The sequence below is a fragment of the Rhamphochromis sp. 'chilingali' genome, assembly GCF_963969265.1.
Source record: "Rhamphochromis sp. 'chilingali' genome assembly, chromosome: 1".
NCBI lineage: Eukaryota > Metazoa > Chordata > Actinopteri > Cichliformes > Cichlidae > Rhamphochromis > Rhamphochromis sp. 'chilingali'.
The window spans coordinates 66,161,336-66,183,021 of NC_137929.1; the positions used below are offsets into that span (position 1 = coordinate 66,161,336).

General features: G+C 39.0%; 2 protein-coding genes across 4 annotated transcripts; one reads left to right on the forward strand and one right to left on the reverse strand.

The window, feature by feature from the left end:
- Positions 1-11,345: 11,345 nt before the first annotated feature.
- On the forward strand, positions 11,346-13,971 carry LOC308405326 (uncharacterized protein; the record flags this gene model as incomplete). Its single annotated transcript, XM_080895872.1, has 6 exons — positions 11,346-11,850; positions 12,113-12,241; positions 12,448-12,641; positions 13,138-13,285; positions 13,381-13,585; positions 13,667-13,971. Exons 1-6 carry the CDS (start codon positions 11,641-11,643, stop codon positions 13,969-13,971), a joined length of 1,191 nt encoding a protein of 396 aa, XP_080751998.1. The 5' UTR covers positions 11,346-11,640.
- On the reverse strand, positions 13,968-16,846 carry LOC308405335 (uncharacterized protein; the record flags this gene model as incomplete). 3 transcript variants are annotated; one of them, XM_080895883.1, is made up of 6 exons in its annotated part: positions 16,407-16,843; positions 15,847-16,097; positions 15,461-15,651; positions 15,234-15,327; positions 14,859-15,052; positions 13,968-14,238 (listed from the first exon to the last, which is right to left on the reverse strand). In XM_080895883.1, the coding sequence occupies exons 1-6, from the start codon at positions 16,602-16,604 to the stop codon at positions 14,051-14,053; spliced, it is 1,116 nt and encodes a 371-aa protein (XP_080752009.1). In that variant the 5' UTR covers positions 16,605-16,843. The 3 variants fall into 3 exon arrangements, with proteins under 3 accessions (XP_080752009.1, XP_080752010.1, XP_080752011.1); XM_080895884.1 differs by having other exon boundaries at positions 14,051-14,238; positions 14,859-15,049; positions 16,407-16,846; XM_080895885.1 differs by having other exon boundaries at positions 14,095-14,238; positions 14,869-15,052; positions 16,407-16,846.
- Between the last annotated feature and the right edge of the window lie 4,840 nt (positions 16,847-21,686).

The window sequence follows — 21,686 nt, forward strand, 5'->3', positions numbered from 1 at the left end:
AGAGATCGATGCTGTCTGCGTACAGTATTCATCTCCCACACGTGTGTTTCATTAAAATCATCGTTTGGCCCGGCCCTGTCTGGACTTAGTGTTATTGTGTACTTCCTCCTCAATATTTGAACCCTTAACACTAACTATACTCCCGGGTCTTTTTACTGATAAAGACGTCTCACATACACGAAAGTTTAACCAAGGGGTGGGCAACTCCAGGCCTCAAGGGCTGGTGTCCTGCAGGTTTTAGATTTCACCCTGGGTCAGCACACCTGAATCAAATGATTAGTTCATTACCAGGTCTCTGGAGAACTGCAGGAGATGTTGAGGCGTAATTCAGCCATTTAAATCAGCTGTGTTTAATCAAGGACACATCTAAAACCTGCAGAACACTGGCCCTTGAGCCCTGGAGTTGCGCACCCCTGGTTAAACCCAACATAAGGATGGGAGAAATAACCCACGGGAAAGAATGTTTAACCAAAAATAACTGGGTCAACTTGTATTACCCTTACAGCTAGCAACATGACTTTTTTTGTTCATGACATTTGCACATCCTTATCTCTACGGACATCCTCCATTACTCTGAGGATTACCCAGAATCCCTTGCCCCTTCGTGGTTATTGCAGGGTGACATTTACAACAGTAGGTGGTGCCAATGTCCCATTTAGCAGAATTTAACTTGAACCTTATTTAACTATGTTGTTACGGCCCTGGACCGGCTGTGTATTTTTGTTGTGCTGTGTCTTTTATGACTCTACAGGTCCTTCCTGGTTGGGGAGCTAGCGGCGGCTGATTGGTCCCCTCATCAGGTGGCTGTTTCTAAAAGATCCCTGCCCAGCAGATGTCAGCAGCAGCAACTGACAGCAGCAACAGAAGACCCCCTGAGCTTTGTACATAGCGTGTAGATACATTTTCACTTGTAAATAGTACATTGTGAATAGAAAATGAAACAGAAGGGGTGAGCTGCCTTATTATTTTCTTGTACTGTTTTCTCCTCTTTATTTCAGTTAGGGAGTTAGATGTAGCATCTGTCTTTTGTTTGGTTTTTGTTTCACATAGGGTTTTAGATGGCACCTCCTCTCCTGACTTAGCTTGTTTTGTTTGTTATTTTGGTCTTTGTTCACTCCAGAGCTTAGTTTTCATTGTAGACATTAAACCACCTTTCACTTAAGAAATTGTTTTTTCTGTGTATGATTTTGGGGACCAGGGCGGGGTCACTTCCTTTTTACCCCTTATGCTATGTTCCTCTACCCCTTGACTGTAGCGTAACATATGTTACATATGCACTTACTAAATACCCAAGTACATTACTCGCAAGAGCATCCAGTTTTGTTAGTTCCTGTGCCAGCTTTGCACATTTCATTAAACTCATGGTGTAATGTTTTTCCTCAGCATTTCGCTCATCCCCTGTCTTTCTGTGACTTTTCAGGGATTTCACATGATGTTGCCGCAGCTTGGTTATTTGTGACTAGGTGTACAAACTAACATAAAGCAAACATTAGTTGTACCACACATAATTAGCACCAGCTCATTTGTTAATTACTTTTGTAGAAACTATTCAAACTTTGAAGCTAAACTTGCATAACAGATTTCATTTAATCATCACCTGACTCACAAATGTTGGGTAAAACACACTGCTTTAACCTAAATATGGGCCAATCACAACACCCTTTACCTCAGGGCACTAATAAGTACAGTGTTAAAGATCTATGAGTGATAAAACATTCTGCCTTTTTTACAAATACTGAATGAAAAGGCACAGGCTGAAGCATTGTTTACATTTATGCCTGGCCTATATTTTTATCACTAAAGATACCCTACCTTCCAACTAGAGAAAATTAAGATTAACAAACAAAACTGCAACAATACTCTCACATGTGGTCCCATTTCAGTGCAGGGCAACTTGCATGTGACAAATAAAGGTTCACTTGACTTCTTGACAAAAACAATTTTGTAAAGCATTCTTTTGAAGACCAAAAATTAATTTCACATTTTTAAGCACACATCAACATCATTCACAATTCAACCCCCAAATCAGAAATACATATTTGTTTAGTCTCTTTCTTTGGTTTTTTTATAATAAAATTACAAAAATCATATTAAAAAAACTACTTTTTAAATCCAGTCTCAAGTGGCCAACCCAAGAAATTTTAGAATCTATTGTTTAGCTTCCCAGTTTCACGTACTGTGGATGCGGATTTTTGCAAAAGTTAGTTACAGTCTCAATAGCGCAAAAGGAATTAAAGTTAATACCATTAGCAGTTATTCCTGTTGCACGTACTGTGAGTACGTGCAACAGGAATAATAGTAGTAGGACTATATGTTTGCTAGCTTCAGTCAACTATCTCAATTCTATGGTCTGAAATATAATATTTGTAAATACCTACAGATCAGAGATTGGGTCAGGAGCCAAACATTAGGGAAAAATAACTAATTAATCTCACAATTTTCTGTCATTAATCACGATTAATCGCAATTACTTGATGAATAGCCTGGCTGCAATTACACTTTTTCAACTTTATATTTAAGCTTGTAACAGACATTTATGCAATATAATGAAATAAATGGAGAATAAAGCTGAAGATTATTGTGACAGCTGTGGCTGTCGATGTTGTTTTGTTTATTTGTTTGTTGTTTTTCTTCATTGTATCAGTAGGCACCAATGTGTGTACTGATTGTAGTATAGAGTGGTTTACTTTCTTTTTTTTAAAATATCGTTGCAGACAGCGAAGGTCTGTGAAGTGTTCTCTGCAGTAACTCTGAGCTTCAGTCCAGGTCTTCAGCTGGTTCACAAAGTGGTATTCTCTGGAGTGGGGAGGAAGAGTGGAAAGTCCTCCTGAGAAAAATGAAAAGTTTTTATTGTGGAAACTGGGCTGTTAGACAAACCACTGAAAAAGTCTGAAAAATTTAAACCCTTTAAATAGTTACACTGTTCTTTGAGTTTAAATGGAGAAAACGATAACACACAAAAGAAAGTCCTGCTGGTGAATGAGCAATATTTTTTAATTCTGTTTATTTTTCTTTTCTTTTTATTCAAACTGCAATAACTATGTGTAGCGCAATCATGTACAATTAATAATATTAATAGTATTAATAATGTTACAACATTTTTATAACATAACCTAAATAGAATGAGTACAACAGAGTAACTTTTTCTGTTTAGCAAAACTCAATAGTTTTTTCTTTACTTTTGTAATCTTTTTAATTACACAAAAGTCAAATAACTGGATATTAAAATCTCAAAAAACATGTCAGACTGTCAGGGTCCTGGGCCTGAGCGACCAAGGATCCATGGGCAGTCATGGACTTGTGTTATTTTATGTATTTTGGTGTTGCTGCCCCTCTTCTCCCTCTTTGCGCACGTGTGTATATGTGTTTCTGCGGGCACCTTCAGGCCTGGTGGGTGTGGCCCTGCTGGCAAACTGGCCACACCCGAAGCCACACACCTGCTGCTGATCAGGCCTCGTCGGGGGAGCTACTTAAGAGAGTCTTGGAGCTCCCACCGACGCGGGATCATTGTGTGAGACTTCCTGTCAGTTCTCCAGCTGGTCTGTTTGTGAGTGTGAACTTACCAAGTGTAATTAAGGGTGCTAACTACTGCCTCGATTTTCCCAGGAGGATTGCTGGATGAGAGGGCAGCAGGCACAGTCTACACGGGCACAAGGGAGCAGACACATGGAGCACAAACACTGGGAGAAGACACGGAGTGGAAGTCGGGGAAAGCACGGGGATTTATTGTTCTTATTTCCACACACTTTAAATAAACGCACTGTTTATACACAGAGCACTGCGCCTGGGTCCTCCTTCCCCACATCCCCACGGTCTGCCACGCCAAACCGTGACACAGACAAAATGTAAAAATCTTAACGTAGCTGATTACCCAGTTGCACAGATTGCTGCTTAATTTAAAACCTTAAGTAGATTTCATCAGTTCAACAGTATCGTCACGGTCCTGGGTCACTGACCCAGTCTTTTGGATTTGTTGCATTATTATTATTATTATTATTCTGTGACTTCATGGTTTTTGATTACTTTTGTTTTGGTTTCTGTGTTAGCGCTCTAGTCCTTTTTTGCTTTGTTAATTCCTAGTTCCTAGATTTTGTTCCGGTGCCCCCATGTTTAGTGTCGGTTTAGTTCTGTCCCCGTGTTTGTGTTGTTCCCCAGTCAGTAATGTCTCATGTTGCTCCTGTCTCTGTACTCTGTTCAGTGTCTAGTGTGGGTCTCTGTCAGTCGTGTACTTCCTGTTTTATTTTGACAGTTCTGCTCTACGTTCAGCCTCTGTTCCCCATCTCCTCTGTGTAATTAGTACCAGCTGTGTTTCCCTTCTGTCTCCCATTTCCTGATTACTAAGTCATGTATTTTAGTCCTCTTTCATCCCCTGCTTGTTGCTGTGTCATCCCTTTTGCTGTGTGCTTCCCTGTGTGTCTCTCCATGAGTTTAGTTCATATTATCTCAGTATCATTTTTGTATTGTTTTTCTTTTGAGTCAGCAATAAAGCTGCTTTTGAGTACTTGTTTTCCTGTTTTTTCCTCGTTTTAAACCGGTATCGGTCCGATGCTGAACCAAATTACTGGATCGGATATCGGAGAGTAATTAAAATTGCAATCCTAAATAGGGATGCAACGAAACCAATTTTTTCAAACCGATACGATACCGATACTTGGATCTGAGTACTTGCCGATACAGAGTACATAAACTGCTACTTCTACCACACACACACACACACACACACACACACACACACACACACACACACACACACACACACACACACAAATACAATTAATTGGAAGAGAGGTTTTATTATATTCCCTGCCGATAAAAAATAAAATCTTAATAAAAATGACCACAAAAAATTTTCAAGTGAAAAATAAGCACTTCTGTTAAATTATTGCAGAGTCTCCACATTGTAATTTTACAAAATATCACTGAATTATTGGCACTGTCTCGAGCTTTCAGAATAATAAATAAACACTTCTGTGTGGAATAAAATAAATACAAATTAGGTTTGAGAATAAAATAAACTTTTATTGCAGTGTCCATATTGTAAACAAACAAACAAAATAACGAAAGTATTTGGCATTGACGAACAAACTCCTCATCAGTCCACTGTGCCGTTAAACCGAGGACTGACATCGCGCACACATTGCTTGTCTTTACCTCTTCAGAAAGTTTTGGCACCACTATCTCCCTGATGTGTGGGCAGTTGGGAATTTCATATCGCAGCTCGAGTATGCTGAGAAGATGGTGCAATCCTATGTTTTCCACGACCGGCATTGGCTGGTCATCCAGAGCGATAAAATGAGTCAGAGCCTCTGTTATTTAAGCTGCCCGTGGATTTTCTCTTGACATTTTTTATCACTTTTCCAAAACCTGAGTTAAAGTTGGCTGTTCCGGTCCACACTGCTGACATTTTGTTTAGCCTAGCTACAGCAGCCTCCAGTTTCTCTTTTTTATCTGGAGTCGTCAGTCTCACTCCCCTAACCCTGTGCCTGTTTAGCGCGGGATGTCCCCCTAGTGGCCAATCTAAAAAACTACAACAGAAATGACAAGCCACCCTCTGATTAATGAAATAAGTTGGTATCGGTTAACTTTTACGAGTATGAGTACACACACATTTTACAGTATCGGCCCCGATACCCGATACCAGTAGATACCCGATACCAGTATCGGTATCGGTGCTTCCCTAATCCTAAATACAAACTTAACAATGTGGTATATGTAGTGTATAGTGTATGCTGTACAGTGCAGCGAGGAATGCCCAGACCTCTACATTGGAGAGATCATACAGCCACTTCACAAGCGCATGGCACGACATAGAAGAGCCACCTCCACAGGACAAGACTCAGCGGTCCATCTGCATCTTTCAAGGATGCCAATGTTCACATTTTGGACAGAAAGGACAGATGGTTTGAAAGAGGAGTAAAAGAAGCCATCTATGTCCACTGTGAGCAACCATCTTTGAACAGAGGCGGTGGCTTATGACACCAACTCTCTGCCATCTATAATCCAGTTTTGAGATCCCTTCTCAGACGTCTTAACGCCCACTCACATCCTGGGCCGTCTGACCTCAGGAAATCACATCATAGGGTGGGGCCAGGTTTCACAGTGAGCTCACCTGAAACCCTGGCTGATTGTGACCCACACCCGTTTTCACACCTTGGCTCATGTGATTAGGTAGAGGATCATCAGGGGGTCCTTTGTCCCTCTTTGGGGGGTTACTCCCACTAGGTTTATATCTGGGACTCTCCACCATTTGACCTTAGAACTGAAGAAGCTTCTCGGATGAGAGGTGAAACGTCTTCAAGCAACCTAAAGAAGTCCAGATGCTTTTCTTTCCAAGCTCCTTAGACAGATTGTTGATTGAGCATTTTTATACACCGAGTGTTGTTCTTCCTTCAGCCCAAAGATCAAAGAATTGGGATATTTAACAGAACATTTCAAGTTTCTACACATCAATACAACCGTTATAGCCCATTTTTAAAAAATATGTATGCATTAAGTGCATAGTAACTACATAAATTGCAAAAAAAAAGAATAATAAACTACAAAAAAACTGAAAATAATTTTTGTTTTGTTTTTTACACATATTTCTACTTAGAGAAATTTAAGAGGTTTATCCCTCAAAACTGTAAATACCAAAAAGTTGCACAAAATAGTTTCCCACCACAGGAAATTTATTTTGAGTGCCTTCATAGTCTTATTTTTGAAATACACCAATTTATGATATTGGTACCGGACATAAAAAAGTGGTATCATGCCATCTCTAGTTGTAACCAATGACAAGCCTCTTGTTCACAGTCACTCATGGATAAATCCCATGAACTCTCAACTGGCAAGCATATATGAACTGAGTAGGACCTAGTGTGTACCACTTCTACAGTTCTGTGACACAGAAATGGAAGGTCAGCATCATGGAAGAGGGGTGAGGATGCGGGGGGAACAAAACAGGGGAAGACGCCACATACATAGGCAGATTCCTAATGAAATTGGGGCAACACTTGTTGTCCATGTTGTCAATCGCGGCCTCAAAGTGGATGAGGCTTGTCGGAGGGTGCAACCAAATGTTGGAAGAACCACTGTGAATTCAATCATTCAAACATTTCATAGGCAGAACAGGTATGTATAGTATGGGACAGTAATCCAACATTTCATAATATCTCATGTTTAGTGTGCATTACTGTAGTTTTACTGTAATTTGCACCACAAAGGATTGAAAGACAGGCTCGCAGAGGTGGAAGACAGCCCCCTTTTACCCCGCAGTAAGAGGAAACTATTTGTGCAATGGTGATTGCAAACAATGCAATAAAGTTGAAAGAAATTCAAAGCGCTGTCATAGAGGATAACGGTGTATTTGGCAATATTGGATCTGTGTCAATTGCAATAATGGACAGAGTGCTCAAGAGAAAAGTAATGTGCATGAAACAATTGTACAAAGTGCCATTTGAACGGAAAAGTTAAAGAGTGAAGGAGATCGGTCACCAGTATGTACAGGTAAAACATGTCTCGTATACTCTAATGTTTAGCACTGTAAACTGTTTTACTTTGTGTAGTTTCATGTAGTAGACTAGCAATTCTGTTTCCATATTCACAGAACATGCAAAATGCATTATGTTACACTGGATAGGGAACCACTGCACACATTCATATATGTTGATGAGGCGGGTTTCAATCTGGCCAAAGGCAGAAGGCGTGGAAGAGATCGCTTTGGACAGACAGCAACCACTGATGTCCCAGGTTGGCACGGAGGGAATGTTACAATATGTGCAGCCAACTCAGACAATGGCATCCTCACCCATATTCCCTTTTTGTTCCATATAAACACAACATCTCCTGACTTTTCAGACACTCTTTACAGGGACATAGTCCCTGAGAATGAGAGGGGTGGAGGCCAACTCAACATGAATGTTGTTGTGTGGGATAATGACCGTTTTCACCACTCACATCTGGTCATAAAGTGGTTAGCAGCACATGACACAATGCTGGTTGAACTTCTCCCTCCCTGCTCCCCATTCCTTAATCCAAAAGAGGAGATTTTCTCTGCCTGGAGGTGGAAGGCCCTGCTAGCAGCCATGGATGCAGCATGAGACGACATTACAGAGTCATGCAGAGGGTGGATTCGCCACTCCAGGAGATACTTTCCTCGTTGCATCGCAAGGGATGATATCCGTTGTGATGTAGATGAAATTATGTGGCCAGACAGACAGGAATGTCTGGATGTGCCACAAAACCCTAGAACTGAGGAAGCTTCTTAGATGAGAGGTGAAGTGCCTTCAAGCAACTTAAAGAAGTCCAGACGCTTTTCTTTCCAAGCTCCTTTAATAAGTTAAGTATCATTTCCTGTAACTGGAGCTATATCAGCACATGAACTGTGTAAAGATGAATGATGAATTAATAAGAACCCCTGTTTTGTTCACTGGTAAGTCATTTGAGGAACTTTTTCCACTATAGTTTTGAAGTGCAACATCACTCTCAACCCAACTGTATATATATAAAACCCTATTTATTGGACATTACTTTTTAAAACTGGTTTGTATATTTGTACATTTCTCTTTTCTTTGCTTTAACCATCTTGTGACTCTTATCTAACAATTGCATTTTTTTAAATCTTTACTGTGACCGAAAATTTCCTCACTAGCTTTTTATTAGAGAAATGCATTTAAAGCATTGAAAAGCTAAATAAAGAAAAGTCAGTTGAGTCTTTTTAAAGATTGCAGTTGATACATGCTTCATTTTAATGCTCCAGTAAATTCATTATTTTTTTTCATGAATTGTTTTTAAAATCATTATGCCATGTTTCAAAACAGAAGTAAAAACAACGACATCAAAAACTATTTGTTAAACTTTGTGCATAATGTTAATGCAAGAACCTGAGAGCAATTGATAAAAGACAAGGACATTTTACTTTTACTCGAGTTCCTTTGCTCAGAAAAGTCTTTTATGTTTGTGGTCAAATTGACCCCAGGAATCGAAACCTTTCAAAGATGACCTCCATATAATAGAAATAAATAAGTCAAACTTAATGATATTTTTAAGTAGCAGATTACTACTAAGTTGATCAGAAATAATACATTAAACTAAGTCAAATAAAAGAAAATGTTAGATGAACTTAATTTAATTTAGCAGCACTATTTTCTTTTAATTACACTTACAATTCCTAATTTATTTAATATCAATACCAATGTATGTACATTCATTATCTGCAGCCAGTTCTTTCCCTTTACAGTCATAGTCCCTATATTTAAAATCCTTACTCTTACACACCACGCTGCCTTTACCTCTCTCTATTTACACATATTTCCCTGTCCTCCTCCTTTGTCTAAGCCCAGCAGTTTGTAATGGCGCTGTTATTAGCAAGTGTTAACTCAGGGCACATCCAGTATGGAAATTCAATTCTTATCCACATTTTATTTGGCAGTGATTTGACGTCAGGTGTCAATAATGATGCAACTCACAGCATTTTGTCTGGGCTTGGGACAAACTATAGGTTTACGCTGGCTTGTTGTTAATAACAGTAATAATAAGAATGAGGAGGAAAAGAAGTGAAGAGAAAAAATATTTATTCCCTAAGCTGTAGAATTGCCACGAATCAACAGCCAAAGCTTAAAAATCTATTTGGTTCAATAGATATCATTATAAATAACAACAAAACAACAAAATATTAACAAAGGAAGATAATTTTACATTAATGCAGGTGTTGTGGTAGGGGGAGATAAAGATTTTCTGACTGTTCTTGTGGTTGATGTGTTAATAAAAAAAAAACTGTACATGTAATCTGATTACCCAAATGACATCAGTCTGCCTCTGTGTGTTTATAGGCTACATTTCAAATGTTTAAGATATTAATATTACTGACCTGAGAGCAGCAGGATGAGCAGTAAACAGGTTTCTTCCATTCTTCTGTTTAATAGATACTCATCATGATTATTATTGTACTGTAATTATTATCAAGTGTTTATCATTTAAGGTTTCTCTTCTCCAGTCTAATAAGTATATAGTTTATATGCATATCCAAAATAATTCTATTCAATACTTTTTAAATATTTCAAAACTATCATGTCTTAAAAACGGTTTAAATCATCATTTCTAAGTTTTAGAATAATGGATATAATATAAACATATCCAAGAATATAACTTTAGGATTAATGATGCATAACTTACCTGACAGCTTGTGTTCTCCTCTGTTGACTGAAGCTGACTTTTAAGAAAGTCTTTGTTTGTTCTTTTCATATATTTTACTGTCAAATGAGGAAAGCAGAAGGGAGTGACCTCTCTGTAGAAACACACTTTTATCTAAACTATTATTGTATGTTCTGAGCTCTGACCAGTTTATTGATTATCCCCTTAGCTTCTCTAATTGGAGATCTTACGAAAACTTGTTAAACATGAAAATGTTTCAAACTGAATACTGTATATGTAAATGTTTGATATCTTCAAGTGGGCCTATCTGTAATTTTCAGAAAGGTAACACGTGGACATGCAGGTATGTTCTATAAAACCTTTGAGGCAACAAGTTTTCTGAGTCTATACAGTCATGAAACGTTTTTGCAGTGGCACCAAAGTGTTAAACTTTTATTTAACATGTTTCAAGGTGTGCCTCGATGCTCGATGCAGATCTATCATTAATAATTTTCTAATAATTCAATTCAATTTTATTTATATAGCACCAAATTATAATACATCAGACATAATACATGTGAGGCCAAAAGACCACTAACTATACATCAATGCATTTAATCAGAATCAGAATACTTTATTGATCCCTGGGGGAAATTATTTTTTGTTACAGTGCTCCATTATAAACCAACATTAAGACAAGACAGACAATACACTAACTAAGAATAGTACAATATATACATACATACATACATACATACATAAGTCAACAACAAGAACCTAACCACATTCAAATGCCATTTAAGCAGTTTATTATTAAAATATGATCTATACCAGTGTTTCCAAACCACTGTGCCACAAGAAATTATCAGGTATGCCTGGAAAATTATCTGGTTCCACCTGATTAGTACTCAAAGTACGGGCTAGTAACGGGCAGAACAATTACAATCTCTACCACTAGAGGGGAGTACAACTACCAGCTGTAATTAAATTGGTTGCCAACTGCCGGAAAAACAGAAGAAGACGTAGAAGAAATTACATATTAGTCGTAATATGTGTGAAATAGCAATAAATAAATATTTAAAAAGAAAATAGTAGTCAATCTCACCTGGGTCCTGGAGAAAATTTCGACCCAGATGAAGGCCCCATCATGAGTAGTGGAAAAAAGTGTTGTTAAAAATAACAGTGCATAATAATCAATGTTGATGTTGATCAAGTAGATGTCCCGGACTCTACTATTAATAATACAGCAGGGTCCGTGTACTTTTCGGTATTTGAAGTTTCGTTTCAGAAAGTATAATTTAAAAAAGAAAATGAGACACTTATTTAATTCTCAACTTAAAAAGCTAAAATGAAAAACGTAAAACAATTGTTTTTTTCATTTTGTCCTTTCGCACATCAGAAACGAAAAACCCAAGAAAAAAGAACGAGAAAGGGCCCTTTATTTATTTTGTCTGAACCGGAAGTTTTAGTAGGTCAACAACCTGTACAAGTGATGCGCAAACTTATGGCAAACACTGTAGTGTGGACATCATGACGTTGGAAAAATACTCAGACGTGATCATGGAGATGGCAAAACAAGGCCTGTCATCGGAAATTATATCAGAGCGTCTGTCATATGAACACGGGGAAGTGAGAGGATTTTCTGCGAGAAATGTTAGAAAGTTTTGTGCTGAGCAAATCACTAGCTGTCGACTCTCGGACACACGGTTGGAGCTTGAGGTGACACAAGCTATAAATGAGGTAAGGTACTTTCTTCCTTCACCTTATGACTGTGTATGGTTGTCTTAACTGGGTTGTAAGGGGGTTAGTCTAGACTGTGTGCGCGCGCCCGCGCGTTTTAGCGTCTTGCGGGTGGTGGGTAACGTTAGTTATTTTAAAGATGTCTCTCACTGGTATTTGTACAGTTAATTAGCACAATACTTTAGCTTTACACATTTGCTTTCAGAATAAGCTACTTTACATTTGTTGTTCTAGTAGTAGCATGATCTTTTATTTTAAACAGGTGGGCCCAACATATGGCCGCAAAATGATGAAGGGCTATCTGTCCACAAAAGGGGTACATGCTGCAGAGGGACGAATTGGGTCAATTTTAAGAGAGGTGCATCAACCTTATCATGAAGCAAGACGCCAGGTAGCCTATGTTATTTAATCTTCCACTAGAACTGTATTCCAATGTTCTTTGTCATATTTGTGATATACATCATGTAATGGTAGGGCCTAATTCTGTTTAACAGATGTACGCCCTGCTTTAACAGTTACTTGACTCTTCCTCAAACTTATGATCAAATCTGCCTTTATCCAGTCAGCTGTCATTTATTTTTGTGATTTTTTTGTAAGGGAGCTCGGAATCTTAATCCCACACCGTACCATGCTGAATGCATGGGGCACAAGGTTCACCTGGACCAAAACGAGAAACTTGTAATGTTTGGAGTCACCCATGTTTTAGCTGTAGATGGATTCAGTAAAAAGATTGTGAGTCATTCCACAATGCCAATCAAAAACAACTTGAGCATCTATGAATATGTTTTCAGGTAATACAACCTCTCAAACCATTTATTTCATCTTAAGTGTTTTGATGGACATGTTAGTCATATTGGACATGAGCTGCACCCAAATTTACAATATTTGAATTTAAATTAGACATGCAACAGATGGGTCTGGTTATGTTCCTGAATATAATATATTAAGAACTTACCAAACATTTTGATCAACATTTTCTATTAATGTAAAAATAAATAAAATGGAATTGCACATGAATCATTTAACTACTTTATTGCAATTAATCAGTGTTCATTTATGAATGGAACAAGGTTCTTGGATTTCCACATATCTTTCAATTGTTCTGACATACATCTAAAGTCTGAGCATGACAGTGACATTGCAAAGAAACTTAAGAAATATATGTTGTCCTACTACAACTAAAATATTACCCAAAAAAAACATGAATGAATACATTCAAAATAATAACACCTTTGCTGGTCTTAAAGCAAAATAGTTAATAAATGTTCTTTATTTTTCCTGTACCAGACCTGCAGTGATCACCTATGGTATGTGGGACCAGGTGCGAGTAGACCATGGAAAGGAATTTTATTTAACACTGTTCATGCAAGAGATGCTGTCACATCATCGCTTCAATCAGGAGAGACTGCCTTATTTACAGACCTCATCCACAAGAGTAAGATTTAAGTACCATTAACATCAGCTGAAATTCTTATACTATTACGTGTACTACTACGTACATTTAAGACATGTTTCTTTTAACTCTTTTAGAACCACACAGTTGAAAGGATTTGGCCTGAAATCAACAACCGTGTCAACTACCCACTAAAAACTGCCCTACTCCAGCTGATGGACCAGGAGGAGATAGATATGGAGGATAACCTTGTGCGATACTGTGTGTCCAATCTAACCTGTCAGCTGTGTAACATTGGTCTTGCAAGTGTGGTAGAATCATGGAATGCTCATAGAATCCCAGGTAAAAAAAAAAAAAAAAAAAAAGTCAGATTGCTTACAACCCTGATAATGAACATTTAAACACCTCCTCTATTTTTTACAGGAAAAGGCATACCAAATCACTTTGCAGAACATGGGTGTAAAAGAAGAATTTCTCCAGAGCTCTTGCCAAATGCACTTGAAGCAGCAGACCTTTACAGGCAGCACTTGGGATCTGCACTCAAAGAATATTCGACTTTTGGAGTTGATCCCTTCACAACCGAACAGGACAAACTTAGAACAGAGAGTCATTTTGCAGAAAAATATCCTGATATTTCACATTTGTTTTTTAGAGCCGTAAATGGTGACTTTATGCCATACAAAGAAGCTCTGCTCTGTCTCATAAACATAACTCAGAGAAATGTATGAACCACTGCATCTGTAAACTGTACAGAACAGACAAAAAAAAAAATCAACTGACTGTAAACATTTGTGTGTACACACTACATTACTCCTCTGCAAAAAAAGATTTCAATACAGAAAATGCAGCTGTTAGACCAGTAATTTGTAGAACTCCGTTGTTACTCTCCCTGCATTTTGCACAGTGCTGTGATGTCTCTTGCCACTGTTCCACACATGTCTTGCAGCCAATAATGCTTCTGCAGCACAGTGAGAACACTGGATCCTCAATGATGTCTGCAAAAGTAAATCAGATAAGTGAGACTGTTATCCATTTATGTTGAATTTAGTTCAAACTATAGGTTCAAAGTCAGTCTTGACATAAATTTACAGACAGCATGCAGAATATTTTTGGTTATTCTGTAATTCCTCTTGTTCACGCTGTTCTGAGAAAGTCCCTGTCTATATTTTTGTCTATAATTGATGAGGGGCAAAATCAGTACATTTTCTCAATTAGCAAGCAAGAAAAATGAAAAAGTTACAGGTACTTGATTCAATATATGCAACTACAGTCCCATTTTAAATGTGAACTTTTTAGTTTTACATTACTGTGAACAGTGTACCGTCACCCATACTGACATTGTAATCAATTTGAAAAGCTATACTTTCATAGTCAAGATTGCAAGGAGAACCCAAATTAAATGTGCATGTAAACTTTTGAATGTTATGTTACAGTAGACCTGCATCTTGATTGTCTGTGCCTAAGTATTTAAATGGACACTGCTGAATAAAGAGCCTATGTTTGGTAAAAAAATGTTTGTCCAAAGTAATGATTGAATGTGGTTTGACATTGTTTTAATTGTAATTAAAATGTTAGTGTAGATGTAATGTATTTACTAAGCAACATTTGAACATACTCATACAAACCACGCAGCTAAATCCCTCCTTGAGTGTCTGCAGCTTGGGGGTTGTGACTTTCTGGGCAACTGCAAGATCAGTGAGCTCTTTGATTGCTGCTGTGACAGCTGGCAGACTTTGAGATGCCAACACCAACTCTTCTATTTTGTCACTCACTTCTCCCAAACTGGCACTGTCATCATCTTTACGGCTGCTACAAATAAAAATGGATAATCAGATGTCAAAGCTACTTACTGGCTTAAAGAAACATCACATCACTTACTGATAGATGATGATTTATGTAGTGATGTCTTACTGCTATTATAGGATTTAAATCAAATTAATTCTTCTATATTGATGTTCATCCTATAGTATATACATATTTATTCACATACCTCAGTTTCTTCCTCTTTGTTCCCTGGAGGCAATTAAAGTCTTGTTCAGGCACAGCAAGAATTTTTCGTGCATTTTGTCTCCAGTACTGTGACCCTACAGATGAAAAACAAAACCAAAGAAACCTGTTTAGAAGCCAATACCATATTACCCAATAAATATTACAAAGAGTCTGGTAAGACATGTCTCTCCATAAGATATGGGCTTTAGCTGTAATATTATGGCTCACCTGTTGTGCCCTCCGACTCCAGAATTGCATTGCCCTGTGCATCTGTCAAAATTATTGGGTTGTAATTACCAATGGCATCTTGCACTTTTCCTACTATCCCTTGAAGCGTAGCCTCAGACTCCAGGAATCGTACAACCACCATTCTATTGGGAATCAACCTCCCACCAACTACATCTGCAAAGTACACTGATCTGTAAAACAAAACATAATAATTTTACATATCTTGTAAAAGACAGCAGGCCACAAATCCATTCAGTGATTGCTATAGGCAAATTGTACTAAAACAGCTTTGCTATTCTTAACAATTCAACTATCCATGCACCTTATGTTTCTTTTTATTTTGCCTGTTCTGTAATTTAATATTCAAGAACACAGACTCATCCTACCTCTGAAATGTTTTGGAGGACATAGGGGAACTTGAAGTAGCCTGCTGTGAACGTGAAGGTGCAGACGCTGCCACAGCTGGTGCTCGCATAAATGCAAAACGCTGCCCGCTGGAACCTGCTGTTGGAATTGACTCCATGTCTTCATAGTGACCTCTGGGTGTAAGGTCTAATGCGCTGAAAACACCAGAGACCGCACCGGGGAACATAGCCACGTTTGAATCATCCGTGATGTACAGAGTATGCGCGGATACCTGTTTAAGAAAAGTTTCCGTAAATCACGTTGCTCTGCTAACGTGTTACTCCTGTGCACACGGTTAATAGGCTCTAAAGGCTTACTTATTAGCTAGTAGCCGGTAAAAGTCAATGAATAACTATTTACACATTAGCACATGTGCACAATTCACATATTAGCACAATGAAGACGGCTAGACATAGTATTAGTAAAAGTAGGCCTACATGAAATCACCAAATGTTAACGTTAGCCGTTCCGCAGTAAGGAAGAACAATAACGTTCATAAAAAAACTGCTGAAAGCAAAGTTTGCGAAGTTTACATATCTACCTGAAAGATGCGACCCAGTTTTTCTGCAGTCATGTCTTCGTCCCGGAGTGTCACTCTCTTAGTTTTCCTAAAAACAACGTAATGGTCCATCCTCTGTTTATTCCAGTGTAACTTTAAGGCCGTCGATCTCTTGTGTGGGGGACGGTGTGCGCGCGCCATAAAAAAACGCGCAGAAGAAGTACTTCCCGTTTCAGACATTGAAAATGCGTCTATTTTTTTGTTTTTGCGCTAGTATACTTTCATTATTTGAATCACGAAGAAATCCAAAAAAGCACGTCTAATTTTAAGTGTATGACGGCTATTTGTTACCACCGAATGAAAAAACAAGTTATTTTCGCCCATTTTATTCTTTATCAAAAATTAAAAAAATGAAAATTCTTTTAAATATCGTTTTTTCGTTTTGGTTTCTGAAACAAAACTTCAAATACCGAAAAGTACACGGACCCAGCAGTCCCTCATTTATCGCAGGAGTTACGCTTTAAAAATAACCCGGGGTAGGTGAAATCCATGAAGTAACCAACTTGATTTTTTTTTTACATTTATTATAGATGTTTTAAGACTGTAAAACCCCTCACTACATGCTTTATACACTTTTCTCAGACAGGCATGAAGCTGACTTTTAAGAAGGTCTTTGTTTGTTCTTTTCATATATTTTACTGTCAAATGAGGAAAGCAGAAGGGAGTGACCTCTCTGTAGAAACACACTTTTATCTAAACTATTATTGTATGTTCTGAGCTCTGACCAGTTTATTGATTATCCCCTTAGCTTCTCTGATTGGAGATCTTAAGAAAAATTGTTGAGCAGGAAAATGTTTTAATTTAATGCTTCAAACTGAATACTGTATATGTAAATGTCTTCAAGTGTTCCTATTTGTAATTTACAAAAAGGTAGCAAGTGGACTTGCAGATATGTTCTACAGAACCTGTGACGCAACAGGTTTTTTCTATACAGTCATGAAACGTTTTTGCAGTGGCATCAAAGTATTAAACTTTTATTTAACACGTTTCAAAGACTTTTATTGACAATAAAACAACTACATGTAGCTGGAAGTGGTGTCACTCCCAAAACTAAATATTATGGTATTTTTGGCCATGTGACCATACCTGTGCTTTTTAAAAACCAGGAATTCTGTAAATGGTGTGCCTCGATGCTTAAAGAAACACACGCAAGGTTACGCTAAAATGATTCTGCTTCACCAACATGCAAACCATTAGGAAAATCAAGCTGTTAATAAGTTTAAAAAAAACAAAGCAAATTAACTCAGGCGTGGTTCTAGGAACAGGCGCAGTTGTTAGTAGGATTAAGTGGGGAAGGATTGTTGAGTCTGTGCTCGTCATTTGTCTCCATGCGTTAAGGACACTGTAGAGTTTGTCACTGAATCTCAGGGATGGGAACGCTTAAGCTTCTAAGATAAGATAAGATAAGATAAGATAAGATAAGCATTATTTGTCCTACATGTGGGAAATTTGTTTTGCCACAGCAGGAAGTGGGTGTCTGTAGCTCAGGTGGCAGAGCAGGTCAGCCACTAATCAGAAGGTCGGTGGTTCGATCCCAGGTTGCCTCCTGGCTGCATGCCAAATATCCTTGGGCAAGATACTAACCCCATGTTTGCCTACTGGTGGTGGTCAGAGGGCCCGGTGGCGCCTGTGTCCGGCAGCCTCGCCTCTGTCAGTGCGCCCCAGGGCAGCTGTGGCTACAATGTAGCTTGATGTAGCTTGCCATCGCCAGTGTGTGAATGTGTGTGGGTGAATGCCTGAATGTAGTGTGAAGCTCTTTGGGGTCCTTAGGGACTAGAAAAGCGCTATACAAATGCAGGCCAATTTACAGTGCAAAGGTTATATAGCAAAAAATAGAATACAATAAGAATACAAAACTGTACAGAATAGAATAAAATACTATATACAGTAGAATAAAATATACAACAGGATAAAAATACAATACAAATTCTATATGTAACTGAGTAAAAATACAACTTTGTCAGAAAAAGAGTATTGCACTTAGTCTTATTGCACATGTGTGGATGTGTGTGTTTGATCAGTTGAAGTCTTTGTTGTGGAGTCTGACAGCAGTGGGGAGGAAAGACCTGCGAAATCTCTCCGTCCCACACCGTGGGTGCCGCAGTCTCCCACTGAAGGAGCTGCTCAGTGCTGTCACAGTCTCCTGCATGGGGTGGGAGATGTTGTCCATCAGGAATGACAGCTTAGCCGCCGTTCTCCTGTCACTCACCACCTCCACTGGGTCCAGAGGGCATCCTAGAACAGAGCTGACCCTTCTGATCAGCCTGTTCAGTCTCTTCCTGTCCCCGGTTGAGATGTTGGAAACCCCAGCAGACCACACCACAAAAGATAGCTGAGGCCACCACAGAGTCATAGAAGCTCTTCAGGAGTGGGCCCTCCACTCCAAAAGACCTGAGTCTCCACAGCAGGTAGAGACTCTGCCCTTTCCTGTAAAGGGCGTCTGAATTAGGAGTCCAGTCCAGTTTGTTGTTCAGATGAACACCAAGGTACCTGTAGCTGTCCACAGCCTCAGTATTCATACCTTGGATGTTCAGTGGTTGCAGTGGAGGTTGTTTGTGCCTGCGGAAGTCTACCACCAGCTCCTTGGTTTTACTGGTGTTAATCTGGAGGTAGTTCAGCTGGCACCAGTCCACAAAGCATTGGGTCAGCATCATCTGCTCCAATGCTAGGTTGGTAGGCAAACTGAAGTGGGTCCACTGATGAGCTCACCAGGCGCCGAAATTGAGCCAGAAACAACCACTCCAGGGTCTTCAGGGTCAGCTAAAAATAATTTTTGTATTCACTAAAATATAAATTTTAAGTCGTCCTAAACCTAAATCATGATCATCATTCAAACAACCAGCAAAATATTCCTGAGTTGTCTGCTCAGTACATTGGGCGTGGCTGTAGCTCAGGAAGTTGGTGGTTCAATCCCTGGCTGCTCTGTCTCTGATGGATCCTTCTGTGTCAATTTATGATAGAAGAAATGTTGTAGTTGTGAAATGATTGTATAGATGTGTGGAATGAGGCATGTTGAGTGCTGAGGGAGAGTAGAAAAGATGCTGCATATGAACAAGTCCATTATTTTGGAACTTTACAGTGTTGTTTATTAGAGATTTACATCATTAATTTATTACTGAGACTAAGTGGAAGTTAAAATACAAAAATACATAAAATAAATATGTTTATGTGTGAATGAACAGAAATCTGTTAAAAACCTAAAATATAAATTAAAAATAACCATGCAGTGACACCTGATACACAGTAATCGCATCAATGCCAGCAAAATGAAGGAGCTAGTGAGTGACTTCAGCAAGAGGTCACCCCCTATTACACCAGTGAACATCCAGGATTTGGCAATTGAAATGGTGGAGGAGTATAAATACCTGGGTTTTCTGCTCTCTTTTATGTTGGAGTGGTGGAATGGCAGAGAGGGACAGGGGGAAACTTAACAAACTTTTCAAGATGGCGCGGCCATGTCCAGACGCCTTCCTGACCGCTCTGCTCCGACTATCCACTTTTCTTGTTTTTTACTTTTTTTTTGCCCTGGTTGACATCCCAAAATCCTCTAATCTTATAGTATACGACAGCAGATCACTTGTAAACATCGGTGACAAGGTTGCACATCTAATCTTGGACAATTTTAAACCCGACCCATCCTGGCCGCCAGAGATTCTACGCGGCGCGGAGAACAACAAAGGACGGGGCGCTCATCCGAGGCGTAGAACAAAGAAGCGCCGGGGGAAACGCGCTGGCATTAGGAACAGACTGAGACAGCAGGCGCATTGCGCACCACTGCCCAGTATCCTACTGGCCAACATACAATCCATGGAGAACAAGCTCGATGACCTAAGAGCAAGAGTCACCTTCCAACGTGACATGAGGGACTGCAACATTCTGTGCTTCACGGAGACATGGCTGACCCCCACTGTGCCGGACTCCGTCGGATTCCACAGAGGAGGGGCCTGAAAACTGAAGGCTCTGCCTCCCATTCTACTTTTAAATACTCTAGGAACAACAAGTAGGCCTGCAGAGCGAGAGCGAAGTGCTCTAATAGGGTGATATGGTACTACAAGGTCATTAAGATAAGATGGGGCCTGATTATTTAAGACCTTGTATGTGAGGAGCAGGATTTTGAATTCAATTCTGGATTTAACAGGAAGCCAATGAAGGGAAGCCAAAACAAGAGAAATATGCTCTCTCTTTCTAGTCCCTGTCAGGACTCTTGCTGCAGCATTTTGAATTAGCTGAAGGCTTTTCAGTGAGTCTTTTGGACATCCTGATAATAATGAATTACAGTAGTCCAGCAAGTAATAAATGCATATATATATATATATATATATATATATATATATATATATATATATATATATATATATATATATATGATGACGTCACAGAGCAGAATCATTCTGTCCAATAAAGGATCTCAGATCAGCTGCTGCCATCTTGTGGCCACAGTTGGTTACTGTCTCTGAAAGCTGCCTCATGTTTCCTGTTTTCCTGTTAACAAAGGTTGGAGCTCATCATGCTGAGAGGGGAGCAGCATTTGTCGGCTCTTCACACATGTTCATTATATTCTGATGATCCGGGATGGAGACAAAGTGTGATAAGTGTGTTCAGCACAACTAGTTTTGTAGTGGAGATATCAAAGATAGGCACGGCTGTGGCACTGATTCAGTCTTTGAGCACTACGGTCACCCCGGTGTGTCGGCCAGATCACCACTGAAGGCCAAATTGTCCCAGTGTATGAGAGAAGAAGGGAGCTTGAGGTTTGAGGCACTTTATTGTCACCACTCAATTTCTGGGGCTGTAAACACAGCGGGTGTACATAGGTGTGTGTGTGTGGTTTTCTACAAAGGAAATAAACAATGGAAATAACGATAAATAAAGAGAATAGACAAGTAAAACACTCAAATACAGACATAATACAATATAGTTAACATAATTAAATATAAAGATCACAAAAATATAGTACACTTCAAACTGCTCACACTATGCAACTAAACGGCATTAGTGCGAGGTTAAGTTACCGTGGGGACATAGGAACTTCCGATAGTTATAATATAAAAAAAAAGTAAAGCGTCCGCATTATAATCAGCTGTAATGCTCTTATTGCGAAGGGCAAGCAGGAACGCCATACTTCCGGTCGAACTATGTTTGCTATTTTATTAATCCTCGTACCTAATTGTTCGCTACAAACTCCGCTACTTTAAAGTAAACAATCACAAGCATCACATACAACATACAGAGAAGGTCTGATAACACAGGAATGACGTTATG